At 42.5% G+C, this 25,758-nt stretch overlaps 1 protein-coding gene across 1 annotated transcript in view; it reads right to left on the bottom strand.

Annotated features, from left to right (window-relative positions):
- Positions 1 to 25,758, bottom strand: part of LOC131035250 (uncharacterized) — a 367,961-nt gene that overhangs the window by 668 nt on the left and 341,535 nt on the right. Inside the window, exons 20-21 of the mRNA XM_057966917.2 lie at positions 392 to 540; positions 154 to 245 (exon numbers count right to left, since the gene is read on the bottom strand). Of these exons, the coding sequence (XP_057822900.2) occupies positions 154 to 245; positions 392 to 540 (241 nt within the window). The remainder of the gene's footprint in view (positions 1 to 153; positions 246 to 391; positions 541 to 25,758) is intronic.

Genomic DNA, 25,758 nt, shown 5'->3' with positions numbered 1-25,758 from the left:
TGAGAGAAGAAATGCACATTATATGGCATAGCATTGTTAGACTAAAAAGGAGAATCAAGGAATAGATTAACAACTAACATTGCAAAAATTGAAAGCTACTCAAAGCTGAACATAAACAGGAAGCGGCAAACTCCACTATATGTGATGTACTACCTTCCAGCTAAAATTAATTGACCAGCTGATTCGCAACACCTGAGAGGTGTTTCACAATGGTGGCTTGCGAGTAAAGTTCCACCTTTTCGCACCTGGAAAGGTGAACAATGATTTTGCATTGGGATTCGGAAACCAAAATTTAAGTATCAAAAATATTTAGCTCTAGTTAGTTCCTTGTCATTAGAAATAAATTTTCCCTCAAGACAGGCATGTGAAGTACAATTTTCACTTAGCTTACATCTAATATATGAAAGCTGCCATCTCCAAATGCTACCAGCACCTCTTGTGAATCAGGTGTCAGCTTCAATCCAGCTGGAGAACCTTTATTTCCATAGCCTTGATGCCAAATGGACGTAGGAGTTCTTGTGTCCCAGGCTATTATTGATCCTGCAATGCATGTTTGGAAACACACACAAATTAATTATAATAATTTTTGCAGCTTAAGGTCCTTTCATATTCCCTTTTATTCATAACATAGATTAACTATTAAGTGATAGAACATCTAATCGATCTTCACAATCATTACAAACTTTTTCTGAAACATCTAAGTTCCACCAAAAGTCAGCAAAAAATACTTCAACTTTCAAACAATTCTCAAAACAGGAATGCAAAATGTAACTTTCACTCAGAGAAACTGATTCTGAATATAAAAGGAAGTTACTTTATGGTTTATAGTTCCTGCTGACGCAAGTTAACTATTGCAATCATCTTGCTTCAACACTTTCATTTTAATCTACCAATTACATTTGTTTAAATTTTTAGACTAATGTTTTTAAATAGTTTCTAATTTTATATTATATTATTTTCCATTTTTAATATTTTTTAAATTGAACTACTTTTTAAATCTGTTTGTTCATTGGATTACCCTCTGAAAATAAGTCTTGGTGTCACAAAGAATTAACCAATAAATTATGTTGTAATCTCAATTAGCCTATCACATTACTTCTTCATAAATTTCTTTCTTCACCATCTTTCCTTCCACCGACTCTTTCTTCTGTTGGCATGGTTTTCTTTTCTTTCTTCCATTTGCTATGGCTTGCAGTAATAATTCAAGATGACTGGCATGGAGGATTAGAAACCCCTAACTACTGCATTCCCTGTATCCACAGAGCTGCAGCATTTGAATTTTTAGATTGCATTTTCTATGTCTTAGTGGTTTGTTTTTCTTGTAGTTGCAGGAACCGTGCAGGCAGGTTTGGTTGGGTGGATCCACAACCTTGGAAGGTACTGCATCGTTTATATCTTAATGTTTTACATATAATTAATTACAGAGCTCCCATTTAATTTTTATCTGAAAGCTCTTCCACTTTTATGGTTTGCAAGAATGACTGGATTTTAATATTTACGGAGTGTCATGTCTTCTTTTTGAGCTAAGGAAATAATTCAATAATTCAACTTTTTGCCCAAAAAGTAACTTTACTAAAAGAACAACTTATATTTTATTCTAAGATTATAAAATGTTTTAAAAAGAGGGTCTATGATGATGATAATAGTGTTGCTAAGACAAAGGGCCAATTGAAATATTAAATTAAAAAGAAAAACAATTTCTAGAGACCTCTTGAGGAGGGCTAAAAATAGCATTCGGGTGATCAGTATGAAATGTCCTGACTTGACCTTAACTTATTTGTTCACAAAGAAAACCCTTACACTATATATATATAACCAGTTTTGAAACAGAAATTTTTGAATTCAGTAAGCAATAGTAACAATATAGTACCAGAGAAATATCTTTTCTTGATTCACCACATTCTACAGCAATCGTAGTAACCAACAGTATATATAGAATAACAGAGGGATAAAATGTAGCTTAATGGCCAGATGTCAGATGAATAACATTCTGTTCATGCAGAAACTATAATTTAGATTCTCTGTCACAAATGATCGCTCCTTACTGACCTGGCAATTACATCAATGTTCACTACTGACTCCAAACTTCATTCACAGCTGAAGCTAATCGAATTTTATACTTTGCTGATGTTGAAGACACCCAGCAAAGTATGAAGGCCGTGTTTGGTAGGGATGGACGGCGGGTCGCCCAGTCAGAAGAATGTATGCATCCTTTGCTGCCATCGTTTGACCTTGCCTTGTATTGTAGCTTTCCTTCCACGATATGGCTCCTAGTGTATATGCGGACTGCTCCTGAATGGCAATGATTCAGGTGCCTTTGGGGCGGCACCAATTGGCAACCTTAGATCCCTTTCACGATTTTGCTATCCGCTTGAATGTAGCTGCAATCCCTTATCTCGGTTTGATGATTCTTTGCAATCTGATGCGATTCTTGGTTGCGCCTCAAACTATTCCTTATCACTTGCATCACTACTTTGATAACACCTGATGCCAGGTAAACCTTTCTTCATGTTGGCAGTAGGAATATCAAATAAGGCCCATTATTGAATCAGCCTTGCAATATATCCCGCTTACAAAAAGACAGCCTCTAATATAATCACAAGTCCCTTATAACAAACCAACAGCAGAAATAAACCTTATTACCTCAACTATTATTTAGATGATGAATAATAGTTCCTGAATAATGTTCAATGCCCAAGAATATTAAACTCTTCTGGGAATCCACTCCCAATCCACTTCCAAGAAGAGTTAGGTTTTCGTCCAACCTTTCTGATCAACTGAAGGTTCAATCTTAGTTTCTCATAAACTGTTTATCTGTAGACACCTAAATTTGTCCATACCCAACCACACTTGACCTTATCCCATTCTAGCCAATTAAATTAATCTTTTATCTTAAATAAATAAATAAATATTTATTTAATTAAATAAATATTGATTATATATTTGATTAATCCTTTATCTTAACCCACCTTTAATTAAATAAATTTACATTTATTTAATTCTGTCTAACCTTGTCCTACAAATCCTCCTACTAAATCAATTATTTAATACCTACTTAATTGATTTAAGCTAATTAACCCTCTTACCATTTTCCCTATTATTAAATTCATCCACTCATTCTCTATCCTCATGTCACATCCTCCTAACTTGCCCACTTGCATCCTAATCCTCCAGTATCCCACCTAATCTCCTCACTAATCATTTGCACATTCTTAATTTCCAAGATTAAGAATGAGTCAACAACATGCCATAAATGGCTCTCCCATCTCACCTCCCAACCTTAAATGCCACCCACTTTTGTCTATCCAAGGAATTTTGAATTCCTTGAATCTCCCCATGCCCCCTCTTCCCAAAGAATTTTTATTTCCTTTTATCCTTTATTCTTCCAAGACACCCTATTTCCAAGGAATTTTTAATTCCTTGTTCCTCTTCCCAATGTCCTTCGTCCCTCTTCCCCATGTCCTTAAGGAGTGCGGCTAAATCTCTTGGATCTCCCACTTGTCCTCTCCTCTCACATTCGATCCTAGCCCTTCATCATCTTTTGATCTCCACTGCCCATTCCAAATTTGAAAATCTATAAATTGAGGCCTCCTCTCTCATTTTAACCTCCCTTCATGTGCTATCATTATGCTACCAAGCTTATCACTCAATCATCCTTATCATGCCGTCATGTTGTTGGATCAATGAGCAATCACATCCAACCAATCATCATCATATCAAGCTACTTATCATTTTGAGGCTTGCATGTGTTTGTTTGAATAGGCTAAGTTTATATGCTTATTCCACTTGTTAAATTTGCATGCATTCATTTCTGCAAATCATCTGCAAATTTGTCTCCAAAGAAGACTTCACAAATTGGCTCAGCTATGAACTCTGCTGTGAATCCACTCCCAATCCACTCCTAAGAAGAGTCAGGTTTTCGTCCAACCTTTCTGATCAACTGAAGGTTTCCATCTCAGTTTCTCATAAATTGTTTATCAAAGCAAAAGCATGCTTCACTTCCTCCATCCAACCTCCTTACAAAGAACTCCAGGAAGCATCTAGAATATTAGGCCCCTGTTGACTTAAATTAATCATATTTTGGAGAAATTTATTTAATAAAGTGACATTTAATAATATTTTATTATTTTCTTATTATTTAATTAAATCAATTAATATTAAGTCATCATTTGAATATATCTTTTATTTTTTGACAACTTAATAATAATCAATTTAATTAATTGTCACTTAAAAATTGGGGACATTATAATCCTCCCGGCCCAACATTGCTTGTCCTCAAGCAATTCTCTACTACACCACTAGGATCCCAAACCAGCCATATGAAGAACACTATATCACTCTGCCGCTCCATTCTGATGCAATCAACATTATTGAAACCTACAACTCTGACATGGGAAAGTATTCATACTATTATGCTTATCCACTCTCCTTCCAACAATGTCTCATCATAATCCCACCACTTCATACTCATGTTGTAAACTGAAATTTGAATAACAACATGCTGCATACTCGTGAGTGTTTGTACACTTATTCCTTCTACATGCTCCAATCTGTCCACCATAGATGCATAGAAGATAGGAAACTCATCATGAAATGTCAGACTTGAAAAATCTCTTGCATCAACATCATCTCCACACCTTGGAGACTCAACTGGTAAGGCTGTCCCCTCATTCACATCATGATTATGCATTGCTGTGATCATCCTTGCTGCTACTACTTGTGATGCTTCATGCACCAAGGCCTTGAGTATTATCTTCTTTCCATCCACCATGAACTCCAACTCCATTTGCTGGATGTTCTGAATGTATCGTCCAAGAGAATGCAACCATTGATTTCCTAATATGATTTCAAGACCAACAATTTCAATCATGTAGAAATCATCAAAGATTTTGTAATCATCAAGTTCAATGCTCATCTGTGGTACCCTCTTGTTGCATTTCCTCAAACCCATTAGCCATCATGACAGGAAAACCTGAAAAATCTTTTAATGGCAATCCTTCTCTTGCTACCAAGCTATCACTCACAAAATTATGAGTTGCACCACTATCCACCAAACATGTCATTCGCTGTCCATTAACCAATCCTCTTACTCTAAATGGTTGATACTTAGAAGTTTGTGAATGTAAAGCTGTGGCACCATGTGCTAAGGCTATAGCATCTTGCTCCTCATTGTCACTTTCTGAAGTATCATTGATAGCCTCATCAACATCAGATATAGCTGCAGACTTTTCTATAGTAGTCGACCCCTCGACTTTTAAAAAATCAGAAGTTTGTGGCTGTTGCCATTCGTTTGTCGCAGTATATGGTGGGACTCGCCTCTCCCCTGTTAAATGCAGAAAGTAAATGCACAGAACATAATTGATATATATTAAAGAACCAGTTTCTGTATTCATTCAACAGTACATGTACATCAAGTGCTTATAACATTACATCAGACACGACTATCATGATGATACTAAGAAGGAACGGTATGAAATATATAATACCCGAAGGGGTGCGACCAACCGTCGTGTCCAACTGCCCTTCGGGACGACTAACTAACTGCCGAAACTCATAACTACCAACGACAACATAACATAATACGACAACATGACATAATGATTATTCCCGGCAACATCATCCCCCCAAAGAAAAGAAGTCATCTCCGGACGACTTAATACAAAATAGAGATGACATTAAACAAAACCAAGGTAGAGAACTGCAGGAACTGCGAATGCTAGTCGAGAGTGGAACTCATACACCTACTGCGTCCTCGCCTGAAAACCCTTTTCTGCTACCATCCGATGCTCAAGTGCGGATTTCACCATTAGTGCTTCCTTTGACATCACAATCCTCCTGTGCCTAAACCAAACTTGTCTACAAAACACACTTTTCAGTCTCAGCCTCCACCAATTGCTACTCAAATGATACTGTCTCCCTAGCCAATTTGTCCTCGATAGCCACCCGCGCTGCCCTCTCGGCATCCAACTCCTGGGTACGCTGAGCTAAGTCTCACGCTACTCCTGCCTCCAACCTGGTGGTCAGCTCCTCCCGAGCCCTCTGTGCATCCACCAAGGCAACCTCTCGTCCAGCTGAGACATACTCTAAGTTCCTCAAAGTGTACCATTCATGCCGGGAAGTGGCCACAACCCTCTGGCACAAAGGCTAGGAGACACCTCAAATCCTCCATCACACTCCCCAAAGGCTGATAATCCGTCTCCCTCTACGGCTTATGGCTTCCCCGCCAATGCTTAGCTTCAGGCTTCTTTCTCACAATACGAAACAACCCCAACACTTACCGTGACTTCTCGGATGCCCTTCGCCCAACTCCAAAAAGTGTTTTGACGCTAAAAAATAAACTGAGGGTCTGGGGGCAGTGCCCCCAGCGGGGTTGAGGGGTAGCGCCCCTTGTGGGGTTTTGGGGCAACGCCCCAGATGTGCCACCAATTTAACACCTTCAGAACCACACGGAAGTCCATGACGCACATCATTTTTTGTGATATTTTAAGATACCAAAATCCTGCTTCTCCACTCTAATTTTTTAGTGTCCTGGCTCCAGACTCCTTCGAATGATTTTAAATCTGGTCGTCGTGTTTTTTTTTTTTTTTACCACCCATCACCACCGTTTATCCTTGGCGTGCTGTGGTATTTTTCCTTTCACCCTCTTTTAAATCGCCGTTGTTGTCGCCGTGCTCCTTCAGGCCTACGGACTGTAATGTCTTGAGCCCGTACAGAGGTTATCTGTCGTACGATGGAGTGGTCTGTCGTACGGTGGCTGAGCAGTATCGTGACTGTGGTCACTCGAAGCTTGGGAAGGTTGTACGGTGGATACTATTTGGCTGTGCGGGTGTACGGTAGGTGAACACCCTCCAAGGCTGGTGACCTCCGTCGACGGTGGTCCACCGCACAGTGCCCCACCGCACGATGGTTCCACCACCACTTTTTTTCTCAATTTTTTTTTTCTTTCCTAATCTAATTGTCGAGAGTCTTCGGCTAGGGTCCAATGCCTCTGGGATCGCCCTTCATCCTTCTCAGTTTGCCTCGCCTGAGAGTCTCCCGCTTTGGTCCTGTGCCTCTCAAGTCCCCTTCCATCCTCTTGGGTCCCCCTCCGGACTCTCGGGTGTCCTTCCGACCTCTTGGGTCCCCTGCATGCTTCTTGTGGTAGGGTTTCAATTTGGACCCGTTGATGGCAAGTCTATTTTCAATGGCCATCCGAAGACCTGGAACCATAAATTCTACAAGAACCACGGTCTCCTTCCAGTACATAAGAAGAAGAAGAATAAAGATTTTGAAGGCTGCGACCTTCCACACAGGGTTCCAATCGTTGCCGACACGAATGATCTTGGGATTATCTATGTCACCGAGGTTTGGGGCATCTCCCTTCCTATAATCTTTGTATTCCAGCAGGTACACCTCTGTTACTTGCTCTGGTTCCTCTACTTCGAGCCTGTAGCTCTGGAACATTTCGTAATCCTCCATCTGCTAGTGGAAGAGCCCGTTCAATGACCCTGTCTCATCCTCGGAGCACTCTCCTAGTTTGGGAATCCCTTCGTCGTTGGGCTTCCTGCAGCCCCGTCCTTCGTCCCTCAGGTCGCCTTCTCCTTCACCCTCCGATTCCGAAGATGATGCCAGTTCCTCACTAACCAATTGCGTCCCAAGGTCTATGATAAACTTCCTTCATTTTCCATAGACAGACTGTTCTTCCAGTTGTGGGTGGCCTTGGCTGCCACCAACCACCCTCTCCCTAAGATCGCATCATACCCTTTTTTCTTTAGTGGGATTACCACAAAGTCCAGTATGAAGGGTTGTGTCCCGATGGTAACTTGTTGGCCCATCAGTGTCCCAATGGGTTTGATTCCATGTTGATCTGCTCCCAGTAGATTGAATGTAGATGGCCACAACGTTGAATTCCCCAGGTTCCGCCAGGTTTCTTCTGGAAGAACATTCACTCCTGATCCACCATCGACGATGGTATCGGTTAGAATGGTGCCAAGGATACCCATCTCCACAATGGCCGGGTTCCTTCCAGTGTTAACTGCCAGCAACATGGGGTCTATTGCAGAAACCCCAGGACCATCTGTGCGGTGGTTGGTATTGGTGCGTGGTTGGGAGAGATTATTTAGCAACGTCGTTTGTACTTGAGGCATCGTCTGGAGGAGGTCGTGTACCTTCACAGGCACCTCCAGTTTTAAAATTTGATTTAGTATAGCCTCCTCCGCCTTTGGTCGGCTTGAAGTACCTGTCATACCCTTCGCCTTCGCCCTTTCTCGTATCTCTTTCTCAATTTCTTCCCGTGCTTCCCATACCTTTCACTTCTCCGTCTTTGGGTTTGGGCACATTGCTTGTCTAGCTTGGGCGCGGGTTACGGCCATAACTTCCTCTTCTTTAGTTTCCTCAATATTGAGCAAGTTGACGCGGACTTCAGGCAGGTGGCGTCTTCGTGGTCTCCCGGTCCGCACCATTTGCACAAATATTGTGTGGCCTCTCCCTTCGGGCAGTCTCAGGCGAAGTGCCCCCACTGGTTGCACACTTTGCATTGTACCATCGGTCGGCCTTTGGAGTCATATTGGATCCGGCTCCTTGTATTGTTATTGTTGTTTCGTCCTCCCCACCGGTTATCTCGGTAGCCTCCCAATGTTGCATTGTTGTTCGCCTGGAGTTGCCGGTACCCGCCCGACGTAGTTGGTTGTTCCTGCGTAAGCAATATTTGTTTGTTTCGTGTTTTCATGTTGTACGGGCATTCCCTGGTGGGATGCCCCATCAACTGGCATATATCACAATAGGCTTTCTTTGGGCAGGAGCCTTTCGTGTGGCCGTCCGTCTTACAATCCGTGCACCAAAGCTCCCCTTCGTCGGTCTTGCTCGGACCTACCTTCAGCTCTTTCATCATCCTCAGCATGTCCTTCTGCAGGGCTTGCACCTTTTTGCTGGACTCGCCATCGCTACTGATTCCCTCGGAAGAGTCATCATCCTCGGACGAGCTATCCTTCTTCTTTTTCTTCTTGGATGTCTTGGTCTCGCTCTTGAGATCCATCGCTCTATTATATGAATCTTCGTACGAGGTTGGTGGAACAATTTTCATCTTCTTCCGGATGGAGTGTTTCAGTCCCTCCACGAACCATCTCTTTTTCAACCCATCCGCTAGTTGACTCTCCATTTTCCCCAACAGTTCCTTGAGCCGCCGACTATAGGCTCGGACAGTCTCGTTCTTGTTTTGCTTTGTGCCATAGATTTCGGCTACTATTTCATTGTCGTCTCTGAGGAGGCGAAACTCTATCCCGAACTCCTCCTTCAGGTCGGGCCATGTGCCGACTTTGGCCTTATCCATATCTGAGTACCAGTTGATGGCCACTCCCCTTAAGGTTGCTGGAAATTGTGTTACCCATTCGTCCTGGTCGGCAACACCATTCGCTGACCATATGGTTTTGCAAGTACGGCAATGGCGAACGGGATCTTCCTTCCCGTCGCCATTGAACTTCGGCAGCTTCTGCTTACTTTCCATCCCACCGCTGGGTCTTGCTCCTCTGGTGCCTTGTGTGCTTGTACCTGGTGATCCTCCGCCTCTGCCTCCTGCACCTAACCCTCCACTCGTGGGTCCTCCGGAGAAGGTTGTTGACCCCGAATCGAACAAATTGCCTCTCGTACGATACCCTTGTGCTCTCTTGGCACCGTCACCTTCGGTTGTCTCCCTCCGGTTGTCCTCCGAAATGGACAAGTTCTTTAGTAGGTCTTTGGTAGCGTCGATCAGGTTTAGACTTCGCCTTGTTTGTTCCACCAACTCTTCGCGACTTCTTACCCTACGGTGGTATTCTGGCGAACTGTAGAGTTCTCCTTCGGCACCCTTCGTGACTCCTAGGTTCCCTTCGGGCAACCCTACGACAATGTAGAGAGTGTAATTCTCTGTGTCTATCTCTGCCTCCGCAACCTCCGTGACACCTCCTGGGTTCCCTTCGAGCAACCCCTCGGCAAGCTGCCTTAGCCTACGCCTTCGTTCTATTTGCTGTCTAAGATTCAACGCTCTTTGTGCCACTTCCCATTTGTCACTTTGTATCTTTTCATTTTTGTCCTTATTTAGTCTATTTGGCATAAATCACTTCAGTACATAGCAAGCACACACCATGTACACAATTTTTTTTTATTATTTCCTTTTCGGCCACAATTTATCTCAACATTGTGCCGGGATTATTATAGGGTTCAATTTCCCCTTCGCCTCTTGCCATCACGCTCTGCGTCCCACAACGATTGTTCCGTTTGCGCGGCATCGGCCTCTGGGTTAATCTCACCGACGGGTAGGCCCATCGTGTCCGTACGCCATCCGCTCCTTCCTTTCCCGAGTATGTCTAGGCAACGGCGCCAAATGTTTGCCACATACAGGTAAACCTTAAATGCAGAAAGTAAATGCACAGAACATAATTGATATATATTAAAGAACCAGTTTCTGTATTCATTCAACAGTCCATGTACATCAAGTGCTTATAACATTACATCAGACACGACTATCATACTAAGAAGGAATGGCATGCAATATATAATACCCGAAGGGGTGCGACCAACCGTCGCGTCCAACTGCCCTTCGGGACAACTAATTAACTGCCGAAACTCATAATTACCGACGACAACATAACATAATATGGCAACATGACATAATGATTATTCCCAGCAACATGACATAATGATTATTCCTGACATCATCCCTGAAGACTAGTTTTAGAAGCCCCACTGTTTGCCACGTGTCACTACCACAGAAAATTAAAATCTCTTCGCAGAGTTCTTTCGAAAAGGCTCCACAACCTCTCTACATGTCCTCCTTGCAAAGAGGCTTCGCCAAAGACTCAAAAGTATTACCCCAGGCTCCGTTTGCAAGACACGTGTGTCGACAACATCTCCACCACAAGAAAAAATGATCCTTGGGCGTTAGGATATGACAACCATGTAGGCTAAATGGTGAAAACGAATAGGGAGAAGAAACGCGCATGCATGAATTGAAAACTTTTAGGCGTGTTTTGATGACAAAAATCACGAGGATACTGGCAAGGAGTAATCCCCTCAATTACGACCAAAAGAGAAGACATTTTCCATATCGGAGATCAAGGATTGACGATTCAAAGTTTTTCAGCACGAATGTGGCTAGCAGCACTACTTTGGCCTCACTGCTGCAGGTTCTTGTCAATAGGCAATGATATCTTTTGGGAACGGTTATAGATGTGGAAATTTTTTTTGTAAAGGACATCTTGAATTTGGAAGTATTAGATGCTATTATGAGATTAATTTTTAGACCTCAGAAGGAGTCCAAGCTTCCAAGAATACAAATTTTTAGACACTTTAAGCCATCTTTGAAAATGGTTGTTTAACTTTGATTTTCTGCGTAGACTGTGATTTGTATTTGAAGCCTTCGTATTTTGCTTTTGTGTTATTATGAATAATATGCCATGCCTATGGTTAATGCATGATCACTTTTGTTATGTGTTTCTTTGGTTCCCTTTTTATGAAGTTTGAACCATGTATTACATTTACTCTTTCATATTTCATAAATATAGGTTCTAGGTTATACTATTTTCACAGAAAATAAAGCGAGAATCAATTTTTGAGTTGTTAATTTTATTCGACCTTTATGCATACCCCATAGCTAGGATTTGAATATTGTACCTTATGCCTTTGTCGCTTCGAGTGCCCTATTCTCTTCCTAAATGATGGATTGATGGTGAACTGTGCCCAATCTGCAAAATGAACAAACTCCCAAACATATCATTTCATGGAATGTTTGAAGTGTTTTACAAGCTTTGCATTCATTGAAGTTTTCTTTTCAATCTTGGTCAAACCCTTTGGTTCGAATTATGATTGTTTCTCCCCCTTTTTCCGTCCTCCTCAAAGATCAAAGAGCTGACTTCTAAAATCTAGGGGGTTGTTCCACAAGCCACGCTTGGTCCCACACTTGTGAAACTTATCGACTGCTCTGTTCTTAAGGTGAAAGCCTTATTGGGGATCAATAGTTTTTTTTGGCACACCCAGTGGGACTTGAAATTTTCTTTTTGCACAAGTTTTATTAACTAGACGACATAATGGATGGCTATTTAGAGCACCCACAAGTGGCCACAAAGAGCTCATTTATGTCATCATGGTTCGAGGACAACGTTTGCCCAACAGCCAAAGAAGTATTGCGTGACTTTCAGTGACAATTGGAAGCCATTGAGATCGAAAAGGTACAACACCAACACTTGCATGCAAATGACACCCAAATGCAGCAACAATATCATGGAACAGAAAGGAAAGGGGAATTGCCAACCTTGGCCTCCTGGTTCATGAATACGAAGATTTTTTCTAATGAAAGAGCGCTCCCTAAACTAATGAACCCTGTCAAAGATTGGCGTTTCCCTCTTCCTTTCACAGAAATGTTCTTGCTGCCCCATATTTCATGTCCTGAAACAATCTCACTCTATAAAGGTGGACCTATAGTCTGGAGTGCAAGTTGCGCCTATGAGCGACAAGAGAAATCCTCGCAATCTAATCTTACACCAGAGACCCTTGTCTCAGATACAAAGCGAGATGAGCCACCTAAAAGCACGGTGAACCTGACCAGAAGTCGTGACGACTAGTAGCCTCTTGAGCAAGAAGCAAGATAACTAGAGCATCAAGCTAATGAGGCAGATGATGTTGATTTCTGGGATGAGTTGGAACTTTTTTTCTCCTTGTTTGATGATAAGCACCAGCCAGAGCAGATTAAAAGTTGTCAACCCATAAGAAATGATAGAAAAGAAGAATCTGATGATTGCCTCAACTCGACTCAAAAAGAAGATCAAACTTCTAAAAAAACGGGCTCCTCACAATGAGCCTAGTGCTCGTCATTTTCAACCCTCACATGGGTGCCCGATTAGATACCTTGCGCTATGACAAATGGAGCAAGCAATCTTAGTCGTCACCTCTTTGACCTACAGACAGAGTTATCCCAAGGTAAGGTCCCTTACCTTTTCATCACTAGGGAATGTCATTTTTGTATTTATGTATACTGTTACCCCTTAGTAGATGCAGGAATTCATGTGGCATATGTCTATTACTCATTCCCCCTCCCATGCAATCCCTAAAATATGAAAGAAAAAGGAGTTTAGGGTGAAAGGGAAGTTATTTTAAAAACCCAGTTAATGGTTTTGTTTAAAATGTGAATAGTTGCTAATCAAAGTAGGTTAGGTTAGTAGTTTTTGCTTTTAAAGAAGTGCTACTGTGCATTTGCCTATCCCTTTTGGATAGGTTGTAGCTATACAACTTGTTTTCCCTAAGTGCCTCATGCACATGGTTTGTTTGGTAGAGGCGTTTGTCTTTTTTAGGGCATTTGAAGATACACCCAAAATTCCTTGAACTTCTATTGGAAAAATGAAAGCAACACGACATAGCACAAAAAAACCCAAAAATTATCCGAAAAGCGTCAAGGGTCGGTAAATAATCACGCAAAATAAGTACCTTCTTCCCATTCACTGGTCGCTGCATACAGTGAATGGTAACCCATTTTCTAATTATCCATTACATAACATTACAAGAAACAACAACATAATATAAATGAAATTTGCCTTATGCACTATTCAAGTGTAATTTTCATGCATTCTTCACAAAATGTAAGGAAAGAAGAGAGAATGACACCCATTCAAATTTGACAAAAGCCGCATAGATTTAATGTGTATATATTTCTTAGGCGGTAATTACATAGCTATGTATGTCATTTTCAAAAAAGGCAAAAATTTTGTTACAAAATGTGTGTTGTTCTCTTTGCTTTCTGCCAAGCAGCATCCCACAAGAGAAGACAGACCTTGAGTCAGTTGGACGCATTTTGGTTGTCATCCTCATCCTTGTCCTCCTCATCCTCGAAATCGTCTGACCACTCATCCCCCTCAGAGTCCAGGTTCCAGTTGAAGACCATAGCCCTGAACCCTTCTGTCCATTCCATGTACAATGTTGATTTCTCTCCCGAAAGCCTCTTGAGAAATTGACATGGGAGAATGGAGTGGTCTTGATGTTCCTCAATGCACATGGTGCAAAAATTGCCAAGAGAAGCCATGGCACGACTGCGTCCTTCTCCACGAAGGCCTTCGGGTCAATGTCGGTAGGAAGTCCAACCCCATACTGTGCATGTTTCACAACTCAGTCCAACCCACCAATAAGGTCCTCTCCAAACAGCCCATGGGTCATTCTAGCTATAATGGGTACACCCAAATCTAGCAGTGACCTTACAAAACGAGACACAATGTTTGTGTCTATTTGGTATCCATCCTCATTGGTGAGGAAGTCTTTTCCAACCACCCATTTCATCACTGCAATATCCAGGTCATTGCCTATCTCAAGCAAGCGCTCAAGACGAACATTGCTAACCCTACCCAAGAAGGCCAGCTAGACCTTCATTGTCGTCAATCTCATTGGAGCATCCATCACAAATATTACGATGAATTATCTCTTTTCTAAACACACTACAAATCGCTTAATTTGGAATGATCTCAAGATTAGCAAGAGCTTGATTTTATAGAAGGGCCAAATCGCTTAATTTGGAATGATCTCAAGATTAGCAAGAGCTTGATTTTATAGAAGGGCCAAATTGCTTAATTTGGAATGATCTCAAGATTAGCAAGAGCTTGATTTTATAGAAGGGCCAACCATTTGCACGAGTATGCCTTTACTTTAGTAATTAATACTAACATGGAATAATTCCCAAGAGACACCGCACAACAACAGTCCCAAGGATGGTGGGTTCCCAATACAACTATTCCCCCATTTGGTAAGAATGATGTAAAACATACACCTAGGGTTAAGTGAAAATCAATGCACTTAATATTATATTAATGGTATAAGATTTGTTTTAATCTTAGTGATTCTTCGATTTCATGACTAAAGATTTTGTTCTTTTGGAGTGCCTTGTCATGAATAGGTGGAGTCTCCACGATAAAGTCATATTTAATATTCATACGGTTGATTGAGTGGCAAATTAATACCCTTTGGATTAAGTGAAAAATCTAAAGGCCACTTTTGCTACCACTCTGATTCCCACCCTGTCAAATGGCTTAAACATGCTTAAAAGAAAAATGATGATAGACAAAAAGTTAAAAGCTTATTTTAAAAGGGAAAATTAAAAGGTAGGTGACACAAACAACTCTATTGGGGCTCTAGATGCCTGTTTGGCAATAGAGCAATGTTCGATGGGAACCGGGGTGATATCCTTGTTGGGGCTATGGATGCCTGCCTGGCAACAAGGCTCTATCCAGTTGGCTATGGGAGGTTGGGTCCATCAACGTAGCTTAATCCATTTGGTGTACTCTTTTGCCTATTTCAATCAAACGAAGGGAAGAATTAATCACACGCACACACTCACACAAGAGTAGTCACTTGCCTTAACGTACAAAACTCCAAATAAGCGGAATCTTAAATTATTGAAGTGAAAATTCATGAGGATTTTCCCTCTTTCGCCATAAATATAGTGTTTCATGCTTGAGATCTTCTTTTGACTTAAGGTGTAGGTTTATGTTATCTCTCCCTAGCGGAATAAACATCTAATTTTGGGAATCTCCTCTTTATGCAGTTGTCCCGTGGCTTGATTTTCACGAACTCATCCATTGCTCGTTGTGGTGCCTTAAGTTGCCATCCGGATCATTTAGCGGAAGGTTTAACTTTCTTTTCAAGCCCATGGACTAAATGATTTTCTTACATTTGAACCTTTCCCGACTGTAGGAAGTTTGATCACTGGCAAAAGGGTCGAAATAATCAAGTAACATTTGGTCTCCCCAAACAGAATTCCTTGGTTCAAGTCCATTGCTAAAAGTTGATTAGAGGCATCTAGTACGGGCTACTAGAAGATCCAACAGGTAGAAGCAACTAGTCTACGAAATTAGATTTTGCGTGATCTCCTTTGCAAGTGAAGGTCCCCCGTGAGTTGCCAAGAATTGTCCCCCAACTTTTAAAAAACCGGAAGTTTGCGGTAGTTGCCATTCGTCAGTTGCGACATATGGTGGGACTTGCTCTCCCCGGAGACTGGTTATAGAAGCCCCACCGTTTGCCACGTGTCACTATCATGGAAGATTAAAATCTCCTCGCAAAGTTCTTTCAAAGAGGCTCCACAACCTCTCCACATGTCCTCCCCACAGAGAGACTTCGCCAAAGACTCAAAAGAATTACCCCAGGCTCCGGTTATGAGACACGTGTGCTGACATCTCCACCACAAGCAAAAATTATCCTTGGCCGTTAGGATACGACCGCTGAGCAAGATGAATGGTGAAAACGAACAAGGAGAAGAAATGCACACGCATGAATTGAAAACTTTTAGGCGCATTTTGATAACAAAAATCATGATACTGGCAAGCAATAATCCCCTCAATTATGACCAAAAGCACATATGTTTTCCATACTAAAAATCAAGGAAGGATCGACGATTCAAAATTTTCCAGCGTGAAAGTGGTTAGCAGCATCACTTTGGCCTCACCATTGTAGGTTCTTGTCAACAGGCAATGATATCTTTTGGGAATGGTTATAAATGTGGTAATTTATTTTGTAAAGGGCATCTTGAATTTAGTAGCATTATATGCTATTATGAGATCCGTCTTTAGACCTCAAAAGTGTTAGCGGCATTATTGTACACAAACATAAGACTAGTTAATTATGTGTAATTGTTTTGGTTAGTTGGCAACCGAGGGGTGGTCGTTGCGATGCGACGGTTGGTGCTCGCACCCCCTCGGTATCTTTATATACTTCCGAATGTAACTTGTGTAGAGGACAATTATGAATGGAATAATATCTCATATACTTGTTTGATATCTATGGTGTTATTATTCTGCATTACGTGTTTTATCTGTGCACTTTAAGTTATTCACCCGAGAGGGCAAACATTTGGCGCCACTGCCTAGACGTACTCGGGAACGAAAAACGCAGATGGCGCACAGACACGATGGGCCTACCCGTCGGTGAGATTAACCCAGAGGCCGACGACACTCAAACGGAACAATTGTCGTGGGACGCAGAGCATGATGGCAAGAGGCGAAGGGGAAATTGAACCCTGTAATAATCCCGACACAATGTTGAGATAAATTGTGGCCGAAAGGAAAAATAATAATTTTTTTTTTTGTGTATATGGCGTGTGCTTGCTATGTACGGAAGTGATTTATGCCCAATGTATTAAATAAAGATAGAAATAAAAAAGCAGAAACGGACGAGTGGGAGGCCACGCAGAGGGCCTTGATTTTGGAGCAGCAAGTAGAACGTAGACGGAGGCTGAGGCAACTTGCCGAAGGACGACCTGTCGAAGGGTGGCCCGAGGGGAACCAAGGAGGTGTCACGGAGGGTGCAGAAGCCGACGGAAATTTCTACGCGTCACTAAAACACCGTAGGGTGTGGAGCCACGAAGAGTTGTTGGAGGAAACAAGGTTAAGGAGAGATCTAGTCGAAGAGACCCGGAATCGGTTCAGAAACTTATCCCTTACACCACAAAGTGAGGATCACCAAAGGGAGCCAAGAGTGGGCGCGGGTGACAACGAACGGGAGGATAACCATACGGTAGGTGCCACACTCGGCAGGCAAAACACCGTACCTCCAATCACCCACGCAGGACACACCACTGGCACCAGAGGGACCGGAGGGAGTGGCGCAGGGGCCCAGACACAACCACAACCACCTCCAGGAAGATGACCCCCATCGATGGGGAGTAAACAGAAACTGCCGAAGTTCAATGGCGACGGGAAGGAAGATCCCATCCGCCATTGTCGAACGTGCGAAACCATATGGTCAGCAAACGGTGTTACCGACCAAGACGAATGGGTAACACAATTCCCAACAACCTTGAGAGGAGTGGCCATAGACTGGTACTCAGATATGGACAAGGCCAAAGTCGGCACATGGCCTGACCAGAAGGAGGAGTTTGGGATAGAGTTCCGCCTCTTGAGAGATGACAACGAAATAGTTGTCCAGATATATGGAACGAAGCAGAACAAAAACGAGACTGTCCGAGCCTATAGTCGTCGACTGAAGGAACTATTGGGAAAAATGGAGAGTCAACTAGCAGATGGGTTGAAAAAGCGATGGTTCGTGGAGGGACTAAAGCATTCCCTCTGAAAGAAGATGAAAATTGTTCCACCTACATCGTACGAAGATGCATACAATAGAGCGATGGATCTCGAGAGCGAGACCAAGACATCGAAGAAAAAGAAGAAGGATAGCTCGTCTGAGGAGGATGACTTGTCACAGGAAAGCAACAACGACAGCGAGGCTGGCAAACGGGTTCAAGCGCTCCAGAAAGACATGGAGTGAATGAGGAGGGAATTCAAAACAATGAGAAGCACCGGTTGGACCGAAGGGGACATATGGTGCACTGAGTGCAAAGAGGAGGGGTACACAAAGGGTACTTGCCCGAAGAAGGCATTCTACGAGATTTGCCAAGTGATGGGACACTCCACCAAGGAGTGCCCATACAACATGAAAACCCGGAATACGCAAATGAACCAGGTGCTGTTCACGGAGTAGGCCACAACGTCTGCACCACCGGGTACGGGCCAACAAGTGAATAACAATGCAACCTCGGGAGGCTACCGAGACAACCGGTGGGGAGGATGAAACATATAACAACAATAACAACACAAGGAGCCGGATCCAATACGACTCCAAAGGTTGATTGATGGTACAATGCAGAGCATGCAGCCAGTGGGGGCACTTTGCTCGAGACTGGCCGAAGGGAGAGGCCACACAATATTTGTGCAAATGGTGCGGACCGGGAGACCACGAAGACGCCACCTGCTCGAAGTTCGGCGTCAACTTGCTCAATGTTGAGGAAACCAAAGAAGAGGAAGTGCTGGCCGTAACCCGCGCCCAAGCCAGACACGCAATGTGCCCAGACCCGGAGATGGAGAAGCGAAGGGCATGGGAAGCATGGGAAGAAATTGAGAAAGAGATACAAGAAAGGGCAAAGGCGAAGGGTGCGGCGAGTACTTCCAGACCGACCGGAGGCGGAGGATGCTATACTAAATCAAATTTTAAAATTAAAACTGGAGGTGCCCGTGAAGGTACACGACCTCCTCTAGACGATGCCTCAATTACGAATGGCGTTGCTGAATAATCTCTCCCAACCATGCACCAATACCAACCACCGCACAGATGTTCCTGGGTGGTTTGCAATAGACCCCATGCTGCTAGCAGTTAACACTGGAAGGAACCCGACCATTGTGGAGATGGGTATCCTTGGCACCATTCTAACCGATACCATCGTCGATGGTGGATCAAGAGTGAATGTTTTGCCAGAAGAAACCTGGCGGAAGCTGGGGAAGCCGACGCTGTGGCCATCTACATTCAATCTGCTCGGAGCAGATCAGCATGGAATCAAACCCATCGGGACACTAATGGGCCAACAAGTTACCATCGGGACGCAACCCTTCATACTGGACTTCGTGGTAATCCCACTAAAGAAAAAAGGGTATGATGCGATCTTAGGGAGAGGGTGGCTGGTGGCAGCCAAGGCCACCCACAACTAGAAGAAGAACACTTTGTCTATGGAGAATGGAGGAAGGAAGTTTATCATAGACCTCGGGACACAGTTAGTTAGTGAGGAACTGGCATCATCTTCGGAATCGAAGGGTGAAGGATAAGGCAACTTGAGGAATGAAGGATGAGGCTGCAGGGAGCCCAACGACGAAGGGATTCTCAAACTAGGAGAGTGCTCCGAGGATGAGACAGGGTCATTGAATGGGCTCTTCCATTGGCAGATGGAGGATTATGAAATGTTCCAGAGCTACAGGCTTGAAGTAGAGGAACCAGAGCAAGTAACAGAGGAGGTGTACTTGCCAGAATACATAGAATATTGGAAGGGAGACGCACCAAACCTCGGTGACGTAGATAATCCGAAGATCAATTGTGTCGGCAACGATTGGAACCCTGTGTGGAAGGCCGCAGCTTTCAAAATCTTTATTATTCTTCTTCCTATGTACGGGAAGGAGACCGTGGTCCCTGTAGAATTTGTGGTTCTAGGTCTTCGGATGGCCATTGAAAATAGACTTGCCACCAACGGATCCAAATTGAAACCCTACCACGCGAAGCGCGCAAGGGACCCGAGAGGCCGGAAGGACACCCGAGAGGCTGGAGGGGGATCCGAGAGGATGGAAGGGGACTTGAGAGGCCGGGCAGGCGACTTGAGAGGCATGGGACCAACGTGGGAGACTCTTGGGCGAGGAAAACCAAGAAGGATGAAGGGCGATCCCAGAGACAGGGGACCCGAGCCAAAGATTCTCTAGACAACTAAACTAGGAAATTAAAAAAAAACAAAAAATGTACGATCGTACGGGTCTGTACGACAGTTGACTGTATGGCTGGAACAAAAAAAAGAGGAAACAAAAAAAAAAGAAAAAAAGAGAAAGCCACGGTGGAGCCACCGTACGGTAGCAACACTGACGGTGGGACCACCGTGCGGTGGCAACACTGTCGGTGTGACCACCGGTGGTGGAACCACCGTGCGGTGGCAACACTATCGGTGTGACCACCGGTGGTGCAACCACTGTGCGGTGGGACCACCGTACGGTGGCAACACTGACAGTGGACCACCGTGCAGGGGAACCACTGTACGGTGGCAATACCGACGGTGGACCACTGTGCGATGGAAACCGCCGCTGGCGCAAGGAATAAAGGTGCGGAGAAAACGCAAACAAACACGCAGCCCCCACACAAACAAACACATAGCCATACGGTGGAGGGGTGTTGACCACACGGGAAGGTGGTCGTACGATTGGAGGTGTCAGTGTTGTTGTTGACCGTATGGGGAGGTTGTATGGCCGGGGTGCCATCGGGGACATTACAGTGGAAAACAAAACAAAACAAAAAAATAAAAATAAAAAAATCTTCTAATATCACAGAAAATGATGTGCGCCATGGACTTTCGTATGGTTCTGAGGGTTGTAAATTGGTGTGAGCGCACCTGCGGCGCTGCCCCTCGACCCCGCTGGGGGCATTGCCCCCCAGACCCCCAGTTTATTTTTGAGCTATAGTACACTTGTTGGAGTTGGGCGAAGGGCATTAGAGATGTCACGGTAAGTGTTGTGGTTGTCCGTACTGTGAGAAGGAAGCCTGAAGCTAAGCATTGGTGAGGGAAGGCATTTGCAGGTCCGCACATTTGTATGACACCAGGGATTTTTTCAGTTCAGTTTTTAGCCTTTGGGGAGTGTGATGGAGGATTTGAGGTGTCTCCTAGCCTTTGTGCCAGAGGGTTGTGGCCACCTCCAGGCAGGAATGGTACGCTTTGAGGAACTTGGAGTATGTCTCGGCTGGACGTGAGGTTGCCTTGGTGGATGCACAGAAGGCTCGAGAGGAGCTGACCACCAGGTTGGAGGCAGTACTCGAGTGAGACTTAGCTCAGCGTACCCAGGAGTTGGATGCCAAGAGGGCAACGCCGGTGGCTATTGAGGACAAATTGGCTAGGGAGACAGTATCATTTGAGTAGCAATTGGTGGAGGCTGAGACTGAAAAGCATGTTTTGCAGACAAGTTTGGTTTAGGCACAAGAGGATTGTGATGTCAAAGGAAGCACTAATGGTGAAATCCGCACTTGAGCATCGGATGGTAGCAGAAAAGGGTTTTTAGGCGAGGACGCAGCAGGTGTATAAGTTCCGGGCTAGACTGGCATCGGCAGTTCTGTTTAATGTCATCTCTATTTTGTATTAAGTCGTCCGGAGACGACTTCTTTTCTTTTGGGGGGGATGATGTTAGCGGCATTATTGTACACAAACATAAGACTAGTTAATTATGTGTAATTGTTTTGGTTAGTTGGCAACCGAGGGGTGGTCATTGCGATGCGATGGTTGGCGCTCGCACCCCCTCGGTATCTTTATATACTTCTGAATGTAACTTGTGTAGAGGACAATTATGAATGGAATAATATCTCATATACTTGTCTGATATCTATGGCGTTATTATTTTGCATTACGTGTTTTATCTGTGCACTTTAAGTTATTCACCCAAGAGGGCAAACAAAAAGGAGTCCAAGCTTCTAGGAATATAGAGTTTTTAAACACTTTAAGCCATCTTTGGAAACGATTGTTTAACTTTGATTTTTGTGTATACTGTAATTTGTATTTGAAGCCTTCGTATTATTGAATATATGACAAACTATGCCTTTGTTGCTTTTGTGTTATTATGAATAATACGCTGTGCCTATGGTGAATGCATGATAACTTTTGTTTTACGTTTCTGTGGTTCCCTTTTTATGAAGTTTGAACCATAGATGAAAAACTATGCAGGTTTTTCAAAAACTAGCGAGTACTCGCAGGTCAAAACCCTAGCCGAGTCACTCGCCATTAAACTCGGCTCTGAGTTTCTATAAAAACGCGCATGATAACTTTTGTTTTACGTTTCTCTGGTTCCCTTTTTATGAAGTTTGAACCATAGATGAAAAACTCTGCGGGTTTTTCAAAAACTAGCGAGTACTCGCGGGTCAAAACCCTAGCCGAGTCACTCGCCATTAAACTCGGCTCTGAGTTTCTATAAAAACACGCAGCGTTTTTGAGGAAATGCTCGCGAAATCTTGCGGGTTAAACCCTATTCCTCGAGAAAAACTTGTCAGGAATTACAAATTTGATTCACAGCTTCTATTTTTTGGCCATAAGACAGGATGCACCAAGGTTTTCATCTGGTTTTTGAGCACGAATAAAAATGTGATATGATTTATATGACTGTATTTTCAATTGTTCGATAAAGTTACTGAGTTATTGCCAAGTTTTTTCTCGAGTATTTTTAAAAAAATTTTGGGCTTGCCGAGTCATTGTCGACTCTGAGTTTTTCAAATATGGTTTGAACCATGTATTACATTTACTCTTTTCATATTTCAAAAATATAAGTCTTGGGTTATACCATTTTCACAAAAAATAAAGCAAGAATCAATATCCGATTTGTTAATTTTTTTCGGCCTTTACACATATCCCATAGCTAGGATATGAATATTGTACCTTATGCCTCTATCGCTTCGAGCGCCTTGTTCTCTTCCTAATTGATGGATTAATGGTGAACTGTACCCAATCTGCAAAATAAACAAATTCCCAAACATATCATTTCATGGAATGTTTGAAGTGTTTTAAAAGCTCTGCATTCATTGAAGTTTTCTTTTCAATCTTGCTCAAACCTTTTGGTTCGACTTATGATTGTTCCCCCCCTTGTTCCCCTCCTCAAAGATTGAAGAGCCGACTTCTAAAATCCTAGAGGTTGTTCCATAGGCCGCACTTGGTCCCACGCCTGTGAAACTTCCGACTGCCTTGTTCTTAAGGTGAAAGCCTTATTGGGGATCAACAGTAACTTCAATATAATGCAATTGACCCTTTCCATGACATCTATGACCAGGCACCCATGGCTCCTTACAAGTGAAGCACAACTTCCTACACAGCTTATTCTTGATCTCAAAATCCTTGAAATGAATTTTTGGGTCTGTCCTATCAAATCTCTCAATCAACCTTTGACTAAATTCTTCTATAGTGTTGACAAAGTCATGCCCCGGGTCACCACTCCATGATACCACCATTCATGAGCTACTCCCTCCAAATGCAAGGTAGCAAATTTGATGGCTTACTCTTTGAGCATGGGGTTCAAGGGAAAATATGTATCCAGTTTTTGTAACCATGACCTTGTAGATGTGTTGCTTGTCCCATCGAAATTGGGGATTGCGATCTTTCCAAATCGGTGTTGGATATCCTTTCTCTCATCATACCCTTTCCTCCTATGTCCTTTTGATTTCAGTCGGCAATACTAAGTGAAAGTGATATCATTCTTAACTGGTTCACTCAAAGAATTGAATTCAGCATGGAGGCAATCCATTTCACTAGCTTGATCTGGTTGGCCTACCAACATCTTCATTTGTCAAGAATTTGGCTCTAAATGATCTTGTATTGACTGAAACTCTTTTCTATCAGCAATAGACTTCCCTCCATTAGAATTGCTTCCTTCATTCCTATCATTTACAGGCTTATCACCATGCTGATGCTAATTGAAACTTCTCAATAGTTGGGCCACTTCCTTCAATGTTTCAAACATGTTGATGTGAAGCTCTTCAGACCTCTTAAAGAAGGCCTTTGCTTCGTCTTCACATTTATCATCCATACAGGTACCCCTTCCTCTTTTCTCTCTACTGGTACCTTTGATCTCTCACTCATCAATCAATTCCCACAGGCTAGTAGGACTTAAACTTTGATACCACTAAAATGTACTGAGTCGACCTTAATTTATTTGTTCACAAAGAAAACCCTTAAACAATATATATATATATATATTTGAATTCAATAAGCAATAGTAACAATATAGTACCAGAGTGGTGAAAATGTACTAATATTGTAATAAAGGTAAAATAATTTAAATTGTCGAACACTTTGCTCTACATCCTGATTTTGCCCTTTGAATATTAGTGCTTCACGGTTTTGTGCCCTAACGAACAAAGTCGCACACGAGCTGTAACCTGGACAACCAATCTAAAACACAGAATTCAACTTACATTTTTCAGATTCGGAAAGCAAAGATAGATCTAAAATCTGGTTCAAGACATCTATGTTGAGCAAAATTGCTTATAAACATATGTTTTTTGTTAACTAATAGTAGTTATTCTTTAATTTTAACCTAACTGGCTTTTTTGCAAGCAATATTTTGTAGGAAATTTTCAATATATATGCTATTCTTCTCCTAACAATTTGATGTTGCAAGTTAATGATATTTTTCAATACACACTAACAATCTTATGCACCAAAAAACAAGATTTAAGGTCAAAATCTAAATGAAAAATGAAGCAACCACACAAAAGCAGAAAAAAGAAAGAAAATTCCAACGAAAATAAGAAACCAATATCAGGCCAAGATGGACAGCATCAAAATCTCTCAAAAATGAATGATGAGCCTACTAGGCATTACACTCAAAACATCAATGTATCAGAAGAAACTAAAGAGGACATAGAATTAATGAGTGATTTAGTAATCATTTGTTGTTTCATAGGCTCTAAATCAGTCCAGACTACCATCAAATCCTGGATTGCAGAAAACTGGGAAATGGAGGCAATAATAAAACTTCTTCCGAAGGGGTTTTTTATTGTAGTCTTTGCAACAAAGGAAGAAAGGAATCGCATACTGCAGTGAGGACTGTGGATGATGGGGGAAAAACCTTTGTATATCTAGAGATGGTTCCCAAACTTCAACCCAATGAAATTACACCCATACAAAAAGCCTTTATGTATCAAGTTATACAATCTTCCGATGGAGTATTAAGCAAGTGAATATTTAGAAAAGCTTGGACGATCTCTTGGAACAAGTATGGAAATCGATATAGACATCTTTAAAGGGGATTCATGTCTTTACACCTAAATGCAGATTGCTGCAATTAGATCAATTCTAGAGAATGTAATCCTGAAAGCAGAGGGAACACAATGGACTCAACCGATAGAAATTGAAGAAGAAAGGTTATTTTGCCTAAATTGCAAGAGTAGACTTCACCAAGAAATTGACTGCAAAGCAAAAATTAAGACAAAGAAAGAATGGAGATTAAAAAATCCAAACCCTAAAAGGGGGCCAACTTCATCATCAGAATATCCAAAGGAGGATGCCTTACTAATTCAAGGTCAAGATCAAGCCCCAATTGATATTCTAGGAAGCATTGAGAAATCCAAACTGACATACAATGAGTTCACTCCCTGGGAATGCAAATTGGTGGAGAGTATGAATGGTACAGAGGTTAGATTAGATTGTGACTAGGAATCAGATGGTGATTTCTCGGGGGATGACGAAGTAGGATCATTGACATCAGATGCATTAGTTAATCAACA

Source organism: Cryptomeria japonica, chromosome 2, assembly GCF_030272615.1.
Source record: "Cryptomeria japonica chromosome 2, Sugi_1.0, whole genome shotgun sequence".
NCBI lineage: Eukaryota > Viridiplantae > Streptophyta > Pinopsida > Cupressales > Cupressaceae > Cryptomeria > Cryptomeria japonica.
This window is presented reverse-complemented; position numbering and strand designations above follow the sequence as displayed.